The sequence below is a fragment of the Bactrocera neohumeralis genome, chromosome 2, assembly GCF_024586455.1.
Source record: "Bactrocera neohumeralis isolate Rockhampton chromosome 2, APGP_CSIRO_Bneo_wtdbg2-racon-allhic-juicebox.fasta_v2, whole genome shotgun sequence".
In the NCBI taxonomy this organism is placed as follows: domain Eukaryota; kingdom Metazoa; phylum Arthropoda; class Insecta; order Diptera; family Tephritidae; genus Bactrocera; species Bactrocera neohumeralis.
This window is the reverse complement of record NC_065919.1, coordinates 87,905,123-87,925,178: the sequence shown is the minus strand read 5'-3', so window position 1 is coordinate 87,925,178 and position 20,056 is coordinate 87,905,123. Positions and strand designations below refer to the sequence as shown.

General features: G+C 35.9%; 2 protein-coding genes across 3 annotated transcripts in view; one reads left to right on the top strand and one right to left on the bottom strand.

The window, feature by feature from the left end:
• The window catches only part of LOC126767809 (dorsal-ventral patterning tolloid-like protein 1), a 122,019-nt gene that overhangs the window by 91,274 nt on the left and 10,689 nt on the right, over positions 1-20,056 (bottom strand). For both annotated transcript variants that reach the window (XM_050485454.1, XM_050485453.1), the window contains exon 2: positions 8,699-8,757. The gene's annotated coding sequence lies outside the window, so the exon portion shown is untranslated. The remainder of the gene's footprint in view (positions 1-8,698; positions 8,758-20,056) is intronic.
• LOC126766164 (ATPase H(+)-transporting accessory protein 2-like) lies at positions 16,960-18,071 on the top strand. The gene is made up of 4 exons (XM_050484085.1): positions 16,960-17,011; positions 17,088-17,440; positions 17,499-17,819; positions 17,886-18,071. The coding sequence occupies exons 1-4, from the start codon at positions 16,960-16,962 to the stop codon at positions 18,069-18,071; spliced, it is 912 nt and encodes a 303-aa protein (XP_050340042.1).

Sequence of the window (20,056 nt, the reverse complement as noted above, 5' to 3'; positions counted from 1 at the left end):
TATATATGGAAATGCCTGAAGGAAACCACTCTATAGACTTTGGTTGACATAGCTATAGTAGTTTCCGAGATATGTACAAAAAACTTAGTAGGGGTTGAGGCCACGCCCACTTTTCCAAACAAATTACGTCCAAATATGCTCCTCCCTAATGCGATCCTTTGTGCCAAATTTCACTTTAATATCTTTTTTTATGGCTTAGTTATGACACTTTATAGGTTTTCGGTTTTCGCCATTTTGTGAGCGTGGCAGTGGGCCGATTTTGCCCATCTTCGAACTTAACCTTCTTATGAACTCAAGAAATACGTGCACCAAGTTTCATCATGATATCTCAGTTTTTACTCAAGTTACAGCTTGCACGGACGGACGGACGGACAGACAGACATCCGGATTTCAACTCTTCTCTGATCACTTTGGTATATATAACCCTATATCTGACTCTATTAGTTTTAGGACTTACAAACAACCGTTATGTGAACAAAACTATAATACTCTCCTTAGCAACTTTGTTGCGAGCGTATAAAAATACGTGTTTTAGTTAAAACCTTAATTTAGAACTTGGACGGAGGAAAAAATCTGAAAATTTGATTTTTGGCAGACATTTTTATAAAAAAACTAAAATTTCAGTGAAAATTTCGAGAAATTTTTTTTGAAATAGTTGTAATTGAAAAAAAAATCCTTTGTCGATGTCTTTAAGAATTGTATATCAAAGACCTGTGTAAAATTTCATGAAGATCGGTTGAGTAATTCTCGAGAAATCTTATCAACCGACTTCACAAACAGAGTTTCGAGAAAAACGCGTTTAAAGAAGGCGCATTTAGCCTAGCTAGCATCCAGCACACAAGTTGTCAAGGCTGTATCTCCGAAACTATGGCTCAGATCGACTTGAAATTTTAGGACAATATTCTAAAGGTGTTGTGGAATTTAACAAGACCATAAATAATGTCGATTTTTAAAACCCGTAAATCCAACATCTACTTCGTCTTTAAATCACTTAACGCCTAACCAATAACTGCATATTAATCAAATTGGCGACTTGAGTTCGCTTCTTAAAAGTAAAGCATTTTACCACGGAATAAACTTGTTGAACTATTTTTTTTAATTATAGTAAATAATAGTTTAACAAATTGTGTTCGTTCAGCAATGAAATAATTCCTTACAGGTTATTTCATTGCAAAGCTCATTAAAAACTTGAAATTCTACAGATGCTTATATACAGTAACATTAAAAAGCTTGCAACTTTATAAAAGCTTACACTTGATTGCTTCCAAAATGCTTCACAAGCTTAACAGCTTCCTGAGCTTTATAGTGTGAATAACTTTAAATTATAAAAGCTCTTGCAACAATTGTGAAAAAGCTCCACTTTTAGCTTTAATAAGCACTTTTTCCAAAAAGGTATGGTTCTCCAATATTACATGAAACGAATACACTGCGCGACACTTTAGAAGAATTACATTTTTAATCTAGCACAAATAGCGTTTGGTTAATACGTTTGGTGACGGTAAATTGTTTTTATTACCTAAAACTATTCTAGTTAGATATGAAGTTATATATATATACACTAGTGGATCCGGCCACGCGTTGCTGTGGTGTACTATTAAATACAGTGAAAATTCTATGATCGAAAAGCATTGTACTTGAGGTTTAATTTTGAATATGTTCATACAAATAATTTTCATAGAAAAAATAGCGAATTTAAGGCTGTTTTCTCAATGTCTGGTTACCAGCCTTTTTATCCAATTCATGAAGATGTCCGCTTAATAGCGTGTCCATTTAATAGAGCTTTCACTTTATTTATGAATTGTTTTTACTATTCTATCTTATAAGTTAGTTCGAACTGTACACAGTGTGCTAAATTTTACCAAAATCGGTTCAGTAGTTTAGGAGAGCATCGTGGACAAACAACGTGACTCATAATTTTTATATATAAAGATGATCGATATGACGAGACGAGTTCAACATAGAGACTTGCTCGACCGGTTTCAAGCAACTTCGGGATAAAACATGCTCTTAATATTCCTATGTTACAGTGCGAAAATAGGCGAAATAAGACGAAATCACACCTCCTTCCCATATAACAAAATTGTAAATTCCATCTTATGCTTTCCATTCGGGTGTAGAAAATCAAGAAGCAATTAACATAACGATATAAAATTTTGTATGAAAAGTGCCTTTGAAGTATGATCAAACATTTTTCAAATCGAATCAAAACTGTTCAAACACCTAGGTGCCGAATACGTGAAACCTATGAAGGAATCCTTTCCTGATAATAGTATGCCCGTGTGTCGATTCAATATTTTGCGTAATATTATATAAAGATTTTCATGCTTTCGGCTGGCTTTGTGTCCCATATATCGGCCAATATGTGAGCCATCTTAGGGAAAACAAAAGAGCGTGTTTTACTAATAATAATGTATCTTTTTGCATAAAAAGGATAAAATATCTGGATTCCGGCTGACTTTGCTCCATATACCTTACATTATTGTGGTATTGCCAAAAATGCAATTTAAAATTTTCGGTTGTCTTTATGCCATATGGTATATAGGAATTGCGCCAACTACCATAAACCATATATAATGATTTGCGTTTTTCAAACAAGCCTTATGAGGAATATGTTGTTCAGTGGGTGACTTAAATATTTATAAAACCGCCGGCCTTGATCCTTACATGTTGCAAGAGTATAATTTATTCGGTTAAACCCGAAGCCTTCCCTACCCATTTGTGATATTATTTATATTTCAGCGTCAATTATTTTGCCTACCCAAACTTAACGCGTTTTGAAGTCGATTGAGTTATGTAAAAAATAATCTAAATATTTGCCAGCAAATGTGTTTAATTATTCGACTTCCTTTGTGATTATTTGACATTTCATACAACCACAACTATGCACCTGACATATAACAGTCATAAAAACTTAAAAGGTTGGTTGACTTTAAAATCAACTGCAATTGTTTTGGTCAACTGCGAACGCCTGTTAGTTCTTAGTTTCATGTGAAAACAGCTCAATATAATCTGCAGCTCAAACTGGCTATATTATCTATACTACCTGCTCATGCAACTGATAAAGAAATGCAAATAGTAATTCATGGCGGCATGCTACCAACATTCTTACATTCTTACAACTATTGTAGCTGTGTCATCCTTACGTATTTTCCAATTAAATCGACACACATATCCTTCACACAAGCATAAGCACATATATATGTAGATCTTCATATCGGTGTAATCAAAATGCAGGTGAAGCGCACAAGAGTGAATGGCAACAACACCACCGACAAGCGGCAGCCGCCACAATATGTAACTGTCCAGTTGGCATGTAAATCTGTTTGTTGGCGTGTGTCAGTGCGGATGAGTGACTTGAGTGGCAACTACAGGCGGCGACAGTGTTGTCTCGCCCTGCTTTCGTCTCCGTCGCTTAATCGCATCAAGCATGCAAATGAGATCCGTTCATCAGAGTGCGCTTTTAATTATTTAACTGGCATACAAACGAGCACACGCAGACAGACGCACGCCAGTGCTTGGCCCAGCAATTAGGTCAACTGTTTACCTTCACGCAGGTATTCTACCGCAGCCGTTTGCTCTGATCACCACCCAGCTGATAGGCACACATTCGCAGTTTGCGTGTTTGCTACCAATTGCCATACTCGCCGCGAGCATATTGAGTGTATACATATATGTTTATATATTCAGAGAACTTAGTTTGTGGAACCAATGAACGGTGATTATTTATTTTTTATTGGTGAAAAAATTAACTTCTACTTATATTCATAAGTTATGTATTTACATTATATCCAACCAATGTAAGCTTTAAAAAATATCACAAAAAGTCAGTCTCTTTAAAAGGGGTACATTCACTCACTTTTTAAGCTCGTTGAAATCTTGCCTCACCCCAAATTACAAAGACTGCAATCTCAACAGTGAATGAATGTATGAATCCAAAAATTTTGCCGAAAAATTGCAACTATAGTTCACGTCTACGCGCTTCTAATTGAATGTGAATTTTTGCTTACTTTGCACTCGATTTAGCCCTCAGGCAGGCTTCCTCATCTTTTCTATACACCCTATACACGTATGCACCGAAACATCCGCTGGCGAACAAGCAAAAGTTTTAGTATAGCTGTTTCTGGATTTTACTTATATATTCATATGAATATGAAGTAGGCTCCCCACTTTTGGCGCTGTTGCCAACGGCAGTGGTGAGTAATGTGGACCATTGCAATAGCGGTTGCACTGCATAAATCAACCGCAGCAACATGGCACAATAGCAAGGCAGCAAAAGCGCAGAAGTGGAGCGCACAAAGCGGCTAGATAATGGAAGCCAAAAGCGGCCAAAAGAGGGCTTGCAAGTGTTGCAACACCATAAAAGTATTTTTGCATGCAAATGGTGTATGTGTGTGTGTGTACCATGAACGAATGAATAGGCTGAGATTTTTTCCTGCTGTTGCCAGTTGGCTCCGCCGAAATTTCTTTGTGCTGCTTTTGGCATGCTGCCGGATTCCATGCTTGAGCCCCCGAATGCCTGAGCCTTATATTATTTTATATATAGGTATACGTTTTTGCTGCTAGTCTGAGTTCAGCGTGAAGTATGCTACTTAAGTTAAATTCGCTTAAATTCACTGATTTAATATAGATTTTTTTCTGAAAAGTTAGAATTTTTTTCTTAAATGACTACCAAACTATAATTATTTGCAAATTTGAATCCTTTCCCCTGTGATTTATATACGCGTTTATATTAAATAAATCATTGTTGTATGAAAGTAGGAATCCAGCTTGAATATTGTTATAATTTTACACCATTTTTAACTTTCTGTTAATCGTGTTATATTGCTTTGCGAACTAAGCTTCATTTCTCTTAACTTTGCTTTAATGACCAAATTTTCTGTTCATAATTAGCGCAGAAGGCTATGAAATGCTACTTACATATACATATGTATGTAAGCATATTTATTTTTTACAAGTACACACTTCGCTAAATGACTTTTTTGCTTGGCTTTCATTCAGTCTTCTCGCGTTGCACTTTTTGAGCTCTTAAATATGAAGTATAATTTGCACTCGTCTGTTTCTCTCAATTAAAGCCAATTAAACACTTCAGTATATGGCAATTAGCACTTGAAGATTAACGCTTAATGTTTACTGAATACGAAAAAAAATCACACAAGGTGTGGTATGGTGTTTGCCTAATAAAAGGCGTTCTGACATTTCCTTGTTTTCTAAACATGTGTAAAGTATGTTCAAGATAGACGTGCATATATCACAAAGTTGATGTGTTTAAAATATTTATATGTGACCTGGTCTACGAAAAGGGAGCTAAGCTTTCAAACACGTTATGACTGTTTGGATTCTATCACGTGAAAAAGCATCTCATCTTCCATCCGAATCAACTAAAAAGTGAAAATTGATTTTTTGACACCTAAGCCCCCTTTCCGTAGACCAGGTCACATATAGTGAGCTAGATTTATTTTTTTTTTTTTTCTAAAGTTGTTCACAATGAAATGGAGAATATAAGTTTATTATACAACCACAATCAAATACCATTCTTTAAATTACATTACTTCCTGGGGTAGAATCTGAGCATTTTCTGAGTAGCGAAAGTTTTTTAAGACATAACTATTTTGAACTGCATCACCCACTAAATTTTCTGCTAGAATAATGTTTTACTTCTATTTTACAATGCTCAAATGTCAAGCTACAACATAGGTTGCCTTTTTTATTTCGTGATTCGAGAACAAAAACAAATTTTAATCATGGAAAATCACTTTTTTTGTGCGGTCAACAAAATGTGTGGGCTCCAACGTGAACAAATATTTTTTGCACTGAAATGTTTCTGCAATATTGAATGTATGGTTTGCTGGTTCCACTAATGCCTATAGTTGTCTCTATCTCACGATAGGTCACATAATGATGTGGTATTAACGGGTTTTTCAATAAGGGCGCTACAAAATAGTACATTTGATGCCATTATGTCCGGAACTTTCTTTTGCAAGCATAAATCGGCCGATACTGTAGCAATTGCAAGTTCGATATTCGTACGAAGTTCATTAATCGTCGCTGACTTGTTGGCATAGAACATAGACTTAACGTAGCCCCACAGGATATATGTAATATAACGGCGTCAAATCGCACGCCCGAAACGGCCAATTGACTGACCCATTTCGTAAGATAACATGTTCACCCAATTCGGGTCAAAAATATCCGATTATCATTAAGCTATTCCTATTCACAGTAACGTGCCGGTCTTGATCATCACGGAAGAAGTACGGCCCCACGATGCCGCCGGCCCATAAACTGCATCAAATAGTAATAAAAATGTTCCCGTGGATTCAAATTTGTCCACTAGACGCACAATTGTTGATCTGACAGGACGATTCTGACGACCATAAATTGACTACGAATTTCTGTGGTAAACTTTAATAATTTTGACTCTTTGTTGGATCGTATATCTTTCCATTATGAAATGGCAAACCTTACTAAAGAGAACTGTCAAAAGAGCGGAAAAAATATGGCGTCTTTGCTGTCCCTATTGGTCTACTTATGTAGCGTCTCTATTGTAAAACCCGTTATTTGTTTACGCTCAGCATCAACAGCTTCCGGAACAACAACTAATTTTAGGCGACATTTACGAAATCCATCTTGGAGTGATCTACGACCTCGATTGAATTTATTATAATACCGATAAATACTGGTGCTTCTGGAGTTCCATCGTTAAAAATTTCATTAAGTTCATCGATGCACTGAGTTAATCAGCGACGAAAGCTGTAAAACATAATCGCGCAAAAATATTCACTATTTGAATCCATTTTTAGCCGAGATTAATATTTACAGTTACTGTAAACCACATAAATAGCGGTCGCATGTAAAAGCAATCTGAGTATGTATAAAATCAAAAATATCAAATTTTACAATAAAGTTGTAGGTTGCCAGATTACAACATTAGGGTCGCCAAATCCCGAAATGTAAAAGCTATCTACGTAAATAAGAGAAAAGTATTTTTGTGCTCAATGCAGTTTATAGTATACGGAAAAAAGAAAATTGTGAACAAATACCTTTAGATAACATTATAAAAAGGTTAAATTTTAAGAGGCTTCTTGTGTCACTTTCTTGAAAGCTTTTAGCCCGTTGCCTAAAAATGACAAAGTCTAGGATGTATTACGTTGATTGCTTTACAAAAGTGCGGAGAGAGGGTAAGTTAAATTTATGTAGACTCAATATTGCGAGTGTTTGAAGCAAATTAGTTGGCCAAACCATCTACAGTTTCTTATACAAAGACAACTGGTTGCCCTCACGATGTTCGAACCAATTCAGCCAGCGCATTCGACGAAATCCCTATAGAAAATGGAAAATTGTGTGAAGCAAAACGGATATATCGACTTATTCAAGGCAATCGCGCTTGATAACGCGCTTCAAGCAAATTAGACTCAACACAACAGGAGTCTATTTCAGTGGCACCCGGTCAAGGACTATAAATATATTATTTTTACAAATGAAAAATTGTTCACTGTTGGGAAGATTTTAATTAACAAAATGACAAAATCTACACAAAACCTTCCAAAGAAGTAAACAATTTTATTCCAAGGGTTCAGCGTGGTCACCGTCTAGCTGCTGTAAGGGTTTGGTTTCTTCCATTAACCACTTTAAAATATTGACAAAACTGTAACAGGAGGATGTTTTAGAAGGAGGATAAAGCAGTTAAGCAATACTCTCTTCGATAAAGCGCATTAGATCTCCCAAAAAGATTTCGTTCCAGCACACAAGGCAAACAACATTTAGCAGAGACTAAAAAGTAATATTCCTGATTTCGTGGCTGCCGAAAATTGGCTGTGTGAAATTCCAGAGTTGAATCCATGGGATTACATAATGTATTTTGGAGAACATGATATGTCTAATACACCACAGAAATTTGGAAAGTCTCGAAAAACCTTTGGTTCGAGTAGCACCGTCAATACCAAAAAAAAGTTTGGGTGCCGAAACGATTCAGGACTTGTGTGACAACAAAAAGGCACTCTTTAGAACAAATTTTGTACATTGCTCCTCTAAAAATTATATGTTTTATTAAATAAAATTAACTTAATTAAAATATATTAGAGCTTGTAGCAGAACTTTTGGCAGTACTAAGTATATCAGACCCATCCAAAGAAATTAGCAATTAATAAAGCTTTTTTTTAAGTCGTTTTGAAGAATATTCTATTTTAATAAATATACTTGTATGTATAAAGTACCAAAGGGTAAGAATAATTGCTTATAAAAACCGTCAGCAGCTATTAAGAAATGGAACCAGTGCTGATATTCAATACAATATAACCTGGAGCCAAGGACATTAAAATAGTTTTTTGTGACATCATGGTTGAGAAGAAATATAAAATACGTTGACGCCGTTGATAATACCATTTCATTTATATTCGTTCTTCCATTCCGCAATAACTCTCAATACGAAACTCATTACTTCTCTATGGCAATAAGCTTCCCATTTCTCAAAGAAAAAACAGAGAGAATTTCACATACTGGATCAGAATATTATAATATTTTAGACTGATTTGTGTAAAATGTGAAAAATGCATATAATGCACACTTTTCATTCGAGAATGACTTCTTAACTTTGTGGTTGTTGTTCTAAATAACATGGAAACACATTAATAGTGTGTTATATAATACTTATTGTGTGAATTTTATGTTTAGCATATCATAAATGTCGTTATAAACTTACCATATCGTCTGCATTAGAACGTTAGGGTGCAACACTTCCTAATCACCGATTTTAAGAATCTGAAAAATTACAAAAAAAAAACATATTTATTAATATAGAACAGTTTTCTATAAAAATCACTTTAAATTCATTACATTAAATTCTCTTGTAATGAATATCATAGTAATACTCGTACTCTTCCCTGGCGCCGTACACTCATTAATATGGCACAAACTTAAGGTACGAATTACGTGGCTAATTTTACTATTCGTGCTTACAATGCACATAATTGATTAAAATTATAATTCAGAATTCAGCTTTCAGCTTTCAGCTTTTGACTATCATAGCACCATCACCAACCAACCATTCACCACAACGGAACCTGAAGAAACACTTTCACCATTAAAGGAAGTGCATTTTGCGCAAATTCATTGCTGTTGTTATTGCATTTATTATGAGTGTTTGTGCTAAACTAGCGAAATTGCCGGCACAAAGTCGCCGATGTACTCGTAAAATTCCCTAAACGTTGTTAGCCAAGCGTATAATATACAAATTTCCACCACGAGCACCACCAACTGCCCGCAACCCCGAAAATCTCCGTTTCACCTGCATTTTGTTCAGGTAGTTTTTGGAGAGCGTGCTCTAGAGAGGATATTAAACAGCCATTATCCTTTTAGCAAGCGCCACTTACAAAAACAAAATGTGAAAAAACCGCTAAGTTGCTTTGCTTCAAAGTTTTCACAAAAAGTTCGCTTGTAGTTGCTGCATTTATTGCCCAAGGAGGCCAGAACTTTAAATGTGTGTGTGTGTGTGTGTGCATAATGTGTTGAAAGGCACAGCAAATGCGCGCGTTAAGCGCTAAAGTAGGATGCAAGCGGGAAGGGAGGTTAGCGCTTGCTACAAGGCTTTTTCGCAGGAATCTGCAAGAAAGTTAGCAAGTGGCATTTTGTCTGTCATTTCGAGCGGAAGCCACTCGGTGCCACGAAAATTTTAGTAATGAAATCTCTATGTGCATCTACAGGGGAAAAAATATATACACAAATCACATACATATAAGCATGTTTTCGCAACAGAAAAGGTCACTGCATTTGGTATGAGACCTCCACGCGTTTGCAATCAGTTGCAAATTAATGTTCTCGAAAGCTGTCAACTCATGTACACTGTTCTTATGGTAGTGTTGCAAACAGTTTCCCAGCGACAATGTTTCGTGGAGGAGCTGCAATCTGCATCCGATTAAATCGATACTGTAAACCATCCGATAGGATATTATATTAATAAAAGCGATCTTGATTTATTAAAAGATTAGACATTCACTCGGTCAGATAACATTGCGGCGCAAGCCACATACAATAGAGCGAGCTCTGAATATCGACCACAAATGTAAATTAATTTAGCAAAACTGACCTCAAAACATTACCGGTTGTCAATATCAATATATACTGTCTGTAAATCCAATTGTTTTGTAGCCGAAAATGCTTTCGCTTTTATTATCCACACAGCCGCAGTCACTCTCTCAACCCCCGCCGTTGCATTACGTAAGCACTTTGGTGCATAAATCTTTCTTTTTGACTTTCTGCGAAGTTTTCACGTCCAGTGCAAATTTATCTTGTATAAATGCATATTTTTCAAATCGCACGCTCGGCCACATGCGGCAAATGCATTACAAGCCTCTCAGTGCAACGGTAGACCACCGCATATATCACCTTTTTAAGGTACACCACAAACCAAATCCCATCACAATTTATCATTTTCTGAAGTTTAATATGCAAGAGCTTAGTTTTGTTTGCATGCAAATCCCTTAGCGGTGTAAGAAAGTTGCAACTGCATAAATGTATCAAGTATTCAAGAGCAACCTTGCAGGAAAAATGTAACTACTTTGGTTCTTATACATTCGTAGACGCTATTTTTCATAAAAATATAAGAATATGAAACTATGTAGGTTTAAATTGTACCTAAGTTTTTGAAAAATAGTATTTAAAAAAAGTTCAATAAATAATCTTTGTTAGTTGTCACCCGCTGAGTCCCGAAGAGTTATAATCACAAAAGGCATATAAAAAATTACGAAATATTTCTTACTTCTACGAGTTTTTATTTAGAAGTATATTAAGTTTTTCAGAAAAGAAAACTTATAAAGAGTTTATTTTCATAGGGACGCTACAAAAGTAGACCGATAGGGCTCCGTATTTTTTCCCGCTCTTTTGACATTTTTCATTAGTAAAGTTTGCCATTTCATCATCGGAAGATATATGACCCAATAACGAGTTGAAATTGGCCTTAACTTTAAGAGCGTTCTGTCCAATTTATGGTCGTCATAATCGCCCTGTCAGTCAGCAATTGAGCGTCTAATAGAAAAATTTTAATCCACAGGCCCAGTACAAAACGTTCCCGTGGTAGTGAGTCAAAGAAGGACCTGTAGTGTCGAGAATATTGCTGTGACGTCGATGTGGCGAATTTTGCGAAACAATCATGGCCAACACCCTTAAAAGATCAAATTGACGCAAGAACTGAAGCCGCTTGACCCCTGCCAGAACTTGAAAATTATTCAGATTTTCATGGAAAAGTCACCCTCAAGGATGAGGCTCATTTCTGGCGAATGGCTTCGTCAATAAGCAAAATATGCGTTATTGGTAAGGCAGCAATCCAAACGTACTCTATGAGTCACCATTGCATCCCGAAAAAGCTACGGTTTGGTGCAGTTTATGGGGCGGCGGCGTCATTGGACCGTACTTCTTCCGTTATGATCAAGACCGGCACGTTACTGTGAATGGGAATCCCTACCGTTCAAATACAACCGAACATTTTTGGACCCGAATTGGATGATATGAACTTGGACAATATGTGATTCGAACAGGACGTCGCCAGAAACCACACAGCGAATGTCACAATCGATTTATGAAAAACCAAGTTTGATGAAAGTGTTATCTCACAAATTGACCCAGTTAGTTGGCCGCCGTCGTACGATTTGATGTCGTTGTCGATTGATGAACTTCGTACAAATATCGAATATGAAATTTTAACAGTAGTATCGGCCAGTTTATGCTTAAAAACCGTCGAATATTGGGTTCAGCGTCTGGACTCCTGCAAGCGTGCCCGTAGTGGCTATCCAAAAAAATCGAGTTCCATAAATAACGGCATCAAATGTACTTTCACAAGAATAAAGAATTTCATTAATATCCTAAACTGTTTTTGTCTTTTTTAAAAAAACTTTTGTAACGCTCTTATTACGTGACGAGCAGAGTCGATTTAATCTTATCTATTTATCACTGTGCGAACTAGTCCTTAATCTGAAAATTTGAACACGTCTAAACATCGGACCGCTATAAGATATAATTGGCACACAAAATGATCTATCAATATCAATATGCAAAACTTTTTTATCTTTACGATTCGACAAGGATTATTGTTCAAGAGAACGGTACGGTCTCAGAACAAATTATTCAAATTGGACTAATACAGCATATGTATATGTAGCTTTCATACAAACTGGGCGATCATAATCAAGAATCTTTATACTCTTTTATGCTCTAAGAAAAGCACCTGGGTAGTATAATTTCGATGCAGCCCAAGTTACTTTTTTTTCTTGTTTTATCTGTTTTACAAAGGAGTAGGAATTTACTATAATATGAAATTAGCTGTGATTTTCTGAGATTTTTCACTCAGTTTATTTGACATATCTGCTTCGTTAATAGCTCTAAAGTGGTTTCAATTGATATTTAATGCATTTATATAAGCGGTTTATGATTTATTATTATCATTTTTCACATACAACCCCAAGTTAAATCAAGTTTTACAAACTTAAAATACTTTGCTTTTTGAGCGAAAGATTAGCTAACCGTCAATTGTCTTCGCATAATAATTGCATTCACGTTAAACACTCTTTGTGCTAGCTTAAACAATGTATCAGTTTCCTATAGTCCACCCAACGTATATAATAAAAGAAAATAATAATCAAACAAAAAATAGAAATTGGATTATTTATAAATGCAGACAATGAAATAAAACAAAAAAAAATTGGGTTACCATCATTTTTAAGTAACCCAATTTTTATCATTTGGAACATTTTCAGAGATAACTGTAATTTACTTTTTTGAACACATGCCAAAGTAATCATAAAACTGTGCAGCCGCATTCAGTGGCACTGTTTCTCCGCAATTGTTGTACTTGTTACTTGTCGTCACAGTTGTTTTTGGTGTTGTTGGTGTTGTTGGTGCTGTTGCTGCCACTGTCATCTTTTCATTTTCATTTAGTTTCGAGTTTTCAGTCCATTGCTTTTGCTGCACTTCCCACTGCTGCTGTTGTGTTTTGCTGACATTCCTGCGCCATTTTTGATGCAATGCAGCAAATTGCTTTTCACTCATCCGCTTTATAAGCCCAAAGGAAACAAAAGAATTGTAACAAGCTCTATCTGTGTGTCTGCCAATTAACCTACATGCATATAAATGTTGCTAAAAACATATTGTTTGTATTAAATGAAACTTAACAGCTGGTGGTTTGAAGGGGTCATACTGGTTGGCCACAGATCAAAGCAGATATGTATTTTCGTATTTCAAATAAAAAAATGTAAAATAGCGTTGCTTTGAGATTTTTTGGTTGTTTCTTTATCATTATGTCTTCAACTTAATTTCAACTTTTAAACTTTTTAGTAAAAAAGGTAGTTTTTGGTATTATTTCTAGATATTAGTCTTTTTTGTTAAGACGCTTTTGAATTTACATATATATTTAATTACTAGATTAATTGAAAATATTCTCCGTAAATTTTATGGCGTTGCATGGGTTTACGGGTATCAAAAAATGAATTTTTTTTATTGTCTTATTGAATTATACAACACCCCTAAAATATTGTCCTCAACTTTCGAGTTGATCCAAGTAATAGTTTCGGAGATACAGCCTCGAGAACTTGTGAGGTTAAATGCGCCGTCTTTAAACGCGTTTTTCACGAAACTTTTTGAAGTCGGTTGGCAAGAAGTCGAGAACTACTCAACCGATCTTCATGTAATTTTACACATGTCTTTGAGATACAATTCTTAAAGACTTGGACGAAGATTATTTTCCGATTACAACTATTTGAAAAAAAAACTTCTGGAAATTTTCATTGAAATTTTAATTTTTTTATAAAGGTCTGCCAAAAATCCAATTTTCAGCTTTTTTTCTTCGTCCATGTTCTAAGTTAAGGACTTAACCTATTTTTAACTCTAGATGATCCTGTAAGGAGTTATCCTGCCAACGCAGGTGCATCTTTTTTCCGAGAAATGGCGTCGCAATGGCGAAGTTTAAATTTTTTTTTCAAAATTTCAGAATTTCTTTGTTACCATAATAGTATACGTTTGTAACAATAACAATTTTTAATAAAATATTTCATTTTTATATGAGAAAAACATTGTTTAAAAAATACGGTTTTTTATCCAGGAAACCCATGTAAGTCCTTAAGTTGATTCGGCAAAGAATTTCGGAGATATGTGCGTATATTTGTAAGAATTTTTTAACTAAGTGTAATCGGCTCCGAAAGCTTTAAACACATTTTTCTCGAAACGTTGGTTAGGAAAATCTCTACGGAGCGACTGAGGCTATTATCTTGAAATTTTTACACGACTTCTATATATATTTTTCAGGTATTGTTAGAAGGAATAACATTTTTGATAACAAAATTTTCTCGAAAAATCGTCTCGAATTTCTGACTTTTATGAAAAAATCAGAATACATTTAGATAGGTTATGTAAATATTCAGAAGCAACCAGTATTTGAGCTTATCAAGCATGTAGATAGGAGAACATACTTTTATACGAACTAATTTGAATATAAACATATATATTTAGATGAGGCTGCTATCAATGCATCGAATCGGAAATACATTCCCAAAGGAAATGAAAATGCAATAAATTGTAATGTTTTATGTCATGCTGTAACTTGCGCCGCAATCAATCAAAAGTTATATGCAATTCATCTCCTTCCACTATCCAACCCTCTACTTGCTCATGCACATGCAACTTTGAGGGACGAAGAAGGAATGGATAAATGTTTCAGGTCTCAGGAGATACAACTTTTTCACCTTATTTGCTAAGGGGGTTAAGCCGCCAGGGATGTAATATGATTGCATCATGTGCCAACAATGCATTTTCTGTCGCCCGACTTAAAAATATTACATACGCGTTGCGAATTTCAATGCAAAATGTGACAATAACCGATAACGATAAAATATCGATACCATTCATTAAAAATAAAAATGTATTCTTATCTAAAACCATAAGATAGACATTCCATTAGAACTCAGAGCGCTTAAGTCAGTTTTCGGGCCTTTGCTATTGATCACTCTCGAATGAAATGCAATGCTTAGCAATCCACAGACATGTTTACGATGTCAACGTCGTTATTTATGGGCCGTTATACTCAAAGTGGTTAGTTATGCATGTATGCGTGCGACATGTTCCTTAATAAATAAACAACAGCGACAGCAACAACTTGTTGGTGTTCAATTGACATTGTGCAACAGCAGCAACAATATATGTATAGTAGCAACAACAATAATAGCGGCAACCGTGACAGCTTTCAATAATGCACATAGCTAAGCTATTTACGGCTTGCGCCTGTCCTTTGCATTGATGCATCGATTTGCATCGGAGAATCGATGGCAGCAAGGGGCACTCACTCAGCAAGTGTCGCTGTCGCAGAAACCTTACCAAAGGCGAAGGCAACTAAATACGTACATAAATATTTACGAGCGCATTTGCATGTAGTATCGGCGCTAGAGTACTCTGCATTTGACATATTGTCTCTTGTGTTGCCTCCATCGCTGCCTCCATCGCTGCCGCTGCTTATTCGAGTGCATCCCTTAAGTGTGCTTTGCATGCGATAAATTGATTTATGGACGTAGTAGCATTAGCATTAACAGAGACAAACTTACGCTTCCATTTAAGTGATTAACATAATAAATTGTAATGTGCTCAGTTTTAGAACTTAAGAGCTTAGACTGGTACAGTAAGTATTATTATTAAGCACAAGAAATGAAAGTTGAAGATACCGCTATTTTATTTCATAAAAGTGTCGAGTCAAAATGGGAGAATTTTAAATACCGGGAGATCAAATAGCTGAGTTATAACTTGAATATAATAACTCCATTTGAGTACAGAAATGTATACCAAGGAAAGCCAAACTTGATTTGTAATATTCGCAATACGTCTTATAAAATTATTAATATAATCTGATTTGGTAGTAAAAGTCGATAAAATGTCTTAAAGAAGTCGAAATTCTGGAGCTCTTTGGAAATTTAATGGTTTAATTCCGGTGTGTCAATGCCAGACTAATACCGAAAGACCTTAATATTTTACATAAACTACGTTGGGTAGAGGGCGCCGGGGAGAGGAAACCTACATTCAACCTTACTGATATAACGAAACAACAATCTAGAGAATGGCGCTCCCAAAGTGAACCGAAACGGAAAAATCCAAAATTCGCCGAAGGTCATTTCTACCGAGGCTTGTTACAAATCTATGGAAGTTCGGATTAGGCCTTGCCCTTTTTGTCAGTCATGGCCAATGTTTTTAGATAGTTCTATAAGTTTTGCCACCTGTTGAATGTAAAGAAAACCCTTGCAAGATTGGTATCAAGATGAAGAGGTTTAAGATAAGTAGAAGAGTTCGACCGAATAGACCACGTGCAGCACACAGTAAAGAAAATATAGCAGCCGTAGCTGAGAGTATATACGAAGACCGTGGTGAGTCGATTCGGCGCCGTTCGCAGCAACTCGGTTTGACGTATGGAACAACTTGGCGATATCTTAAATTGAAAGCGTACAAAGTAGAGCTTGTGCAAAAACTGAATCCGTTCGACCTTTCCAAGCGACATCGCTCCGCTTTATTGGCTCTTGAAAAGTTCCAAGAAGATCCGACGTTTTCGAGCCAAATGTTGTCCAACGATAAGACTCATTGCTGGCTCAATGGGTATGTAAAGAGGCAAAATTGACAAATTTGAGATGAAGAGCAACCTGAAGAGATTTAAGAGCTGTCATTTCTTACTGAAAAAACAACGGTTTGGCCCATATTTCTCTTCTTTTCTTTAAAAAGTATGGAACCTCGAAATGGATCACGCTTGAAAAAATAATTAAGTAAATAATGGCCAAGTACCACTGAATAAGGTTATGTAATATGTTTATACTTAGAGGCTAAAGAACTTAGGTTTCTAAGTAAAATTTTACGTTCTCATATCGAATGAATTATCTGGAACAATTCGTTCGTTTTTATTTGTCATTTTGATTGTAGCTAATTTTTCTGATTTTCAAAATAAAACTAATGGGGAATATTTGGATAATATTGGGCTTTCTGATCAAACTAATGAGTATAGGTACGTATGCAAATACGAAATTTCTAAAGCGATTGGAGAGAAGATACTGAACTAAGTGCCTTTTTCTTTTCAAAAGTTGTCGCGGATGATTTCATACCAATGAGCTATCCGGAGGGTTTGGCCTTCGAAGAGACCGCAGTCCCAATACCAATAAAGCAAGTGAAGCACATATTAATGGCAATTGTAGGAGAGTCTGCTTCAGCGGGCGCAGAATTTTATGCAATGAGTATCAAAAACGTTTTCAAAATGCCGAAGTTAGCACTTGTGGTGACAGCGAAGCTCAATAGCACAGCAGACTACTCAGTGCTGGGCACTATAGTGAAATATTCAGTTGAGGGTCGTATTCCAGGTACATCGCTGAGGAATATCCTAAATTTTGAAAAGTCTTCAACAAACCTGGAATTTTATAAAACATCCAAGAATATGGAAGTAAGATATTTGGAAAAATAGCAAAAGAGATTTGATTTAGAAAACATTGTATTTGTAGTATGAATATTTGAAGAAAATGTTGACTGCAGACAGAGCGCCCGGAGTCGCAGAGATGGTGCCCGAGCTGCAAAATCTTTTAACCACAGACGTTATTGAGAAGCTAGGAGTCGACATTAAAGTGAAGAATTTTGTAGGCCTACACTTCTGGAATAAAAAAACTGCCTTAGACTTTTCCAAGCTGAGCGATGTGTTCGCAAAACTCAAAGATTTGTGGAAGGATAATTTCTTTTGCATTCTGACCTACGGCCCAGACTTGGAGGCATTGGAAGCGGTTGGTCAGAATGTTAGCACTATAATAACAGTCGATCCAATGGATCATGTAAGTCTTAGATTATTATTTCATGAAAATTAGCTTCTCTTTAACCATTTCTTATCTATTTGACAGAAGCATTACAACATTCCACCACGCTATGACGAAAATTATGCAATTATATTCAATATTATTCTTTGGTTCATGGTTGCGTTCAGTTTATCTATATATGCTATTATTTTGGCTTTGATGAATATGGATCCCGGAAGGAACTCGATAATCTATCGAATGACCGCAACGCGTTCAAAGAAAGATATTTAAGTATAGCAACAATGAGAATTATGTTCAATAAATAAATTTTTTTTTACATACTATGTAACAGTTTTGCTCCAATAATAAGAAAAACTATAATAAGGTAGAACCAGTTTCCTCTTAGATACGTTACTCCCTACATAAGGGTATCTTATGTTGTCATAAACCACTAAAATCTTTGCTAAAAAATGCCTAAATTAAAACTTAAAAAATACACAACCTGAGAAACCCGTAACTACATTTCGAACTATACTACTAAAATCCTGTTTCTGCTACTATCATCTCTATTCTCTCTGCGATTGTTCAACGAGCGCAATATAATTGATTTATCAACTACATACAGACAGTTTTGTTATTTCAAGTGCTAAAGTAATCGAAGAGTCTGATTGTAATGGAAATTTCACTGCAGCGAGTTTTAAGTAGAATTTGCTGCCTGACAGCATCGCAGAACTACAAAGGAATTAGTGTTCTTTCATTATCAGTAATTTCGTTACTAACAATTATGTATGTATATGTAGTCTACTATGAGTCTTAATAGACAATACTACCAAGGACGATGGCATTTTAAAAGAAAGAATACAATTTCGAGGGCGTACAAGAACATCATATTCAAGTGATTTTCTTCTGAGTCAGAATTATCAAATTTATCAAAATAAATGGATGGATTGAATGGATACATGTCTTAAATTGTATGTGGTAATTAGTTCATTTTCAATTAAAGCTTTACTTATAACGGGTTTTTTCAATAAAGACGCTACAAAAGTAGACCGATAGGGACAGCAAACGACTCCATATTTCTTCCTGCTCTTTTAACATCAAACAACGAGTCTGAATTATTAAAATTTACTACCGAAATTCGGAGTCAGTGGCCTCAACTTTAAATGCGTTGCGTCCAATTTATGATCGTCATAATCGTCCTGTCAGATCAACAATTGAGCGTGCAGTGAAAAAATTTGAATGCACAGGCACAGTACAACATGTTTCCGTGCCAGTGAGACAAAGAAGTACCCGTATTGTCGAGAATATTGCTGCCACTAGCGCATCAATTGAGGAAGACCCAAATCAGTCTCTCACACGTCGTTCTCAAGCTTTGGGCATCTCTGTGACATCGTTGTGGCGAATTTTACAAAAAGATCTTGGCCTACAACCTCACCAGATCAAATTGACGCAAGAACTGAAGCCGCTTGACCACAAGAATCATCGTATGTGCGAGAATTGGGCTGAGCAACAACTTGAAATAGCGTTATTGGTCAGGCAGCAATCCACATGTACTCCAAGAGTCATCTTTACATCCCGAAAAATATACGGTTGGGTGCGGTTTATGAGCCGTCGGCGTCATTGGGCCGTAATGATTAAGACCCGTACTTTACAGTGAATGGGAATCACTACCGCGCAACGATAATCGAATATTTTTGGCCCGAATTGCGTGATATGGACTTGGACAATATGTGGTTCCAACAGGACGGCGCCACAAGCCACACAGTGAATGTCACAGTGGATATATCACGAAATGGCCTAGTCAATTGGCCACCTCGGTCGTGCGTTTTGACGCCTTTAGATTATTCCTGTGTTGCTACGTCGAAATTTGGGTTCCACGTCTGGATTTTTCAAGCGTGCCCGTGGTGGAAATGCAATAGAAATTGTGTTCCATACATAATGGCATCGAATGTACTTTCACAGTAATGGAGAATTTTATTGATATTTCAAAAATTTTTTGTTTTATTTAACTTTTGTAAGGCTCTTATTGAAAAAATCGTTAAAACATATGCTAATCTAGCTGAGTTTATTTACTACTCTTTCCTCCTTTTAAAATTTTCTTGGTACCCTTTTTATTTTTGTTCATTAACCCACGGAACTCCTTCGATACTTTACAGTGGACTTTTTCAATTCAATCTTTCTTAAAACCGTAGAGAAACTTTTTAGGCTTCATCTACTGCAACTTTGGAGGACCTGATTTAAAAGCCGTCGGGAAGCGCGTATAACTCGAGAAATAG

Excerpts from the sequence above, each read along its gene's own strand:
- LOC126766164 (XM_050484085.1), top strand. The coding sequence starts at position 16,960 with ATGGGGAATATTTGGATAATATTGGGCTTTCTGATCAAACTAATGAGT. Across the intron at positions 17,012-17,087 it reads GATCAAACTAATGAGTATAG|TTGTCGCGGATGATTTCATA; the intron begins GTACGTATGCAA and ends TCTTTTCAAAAG. Across the intron at positions 17,441-17,498 it reads AAACATCCAAGAATATGGAA|TATGAATATTTGAAGAAAAT; the intron begins GTAAGATATTTG and ends TTGTATTTGTAG.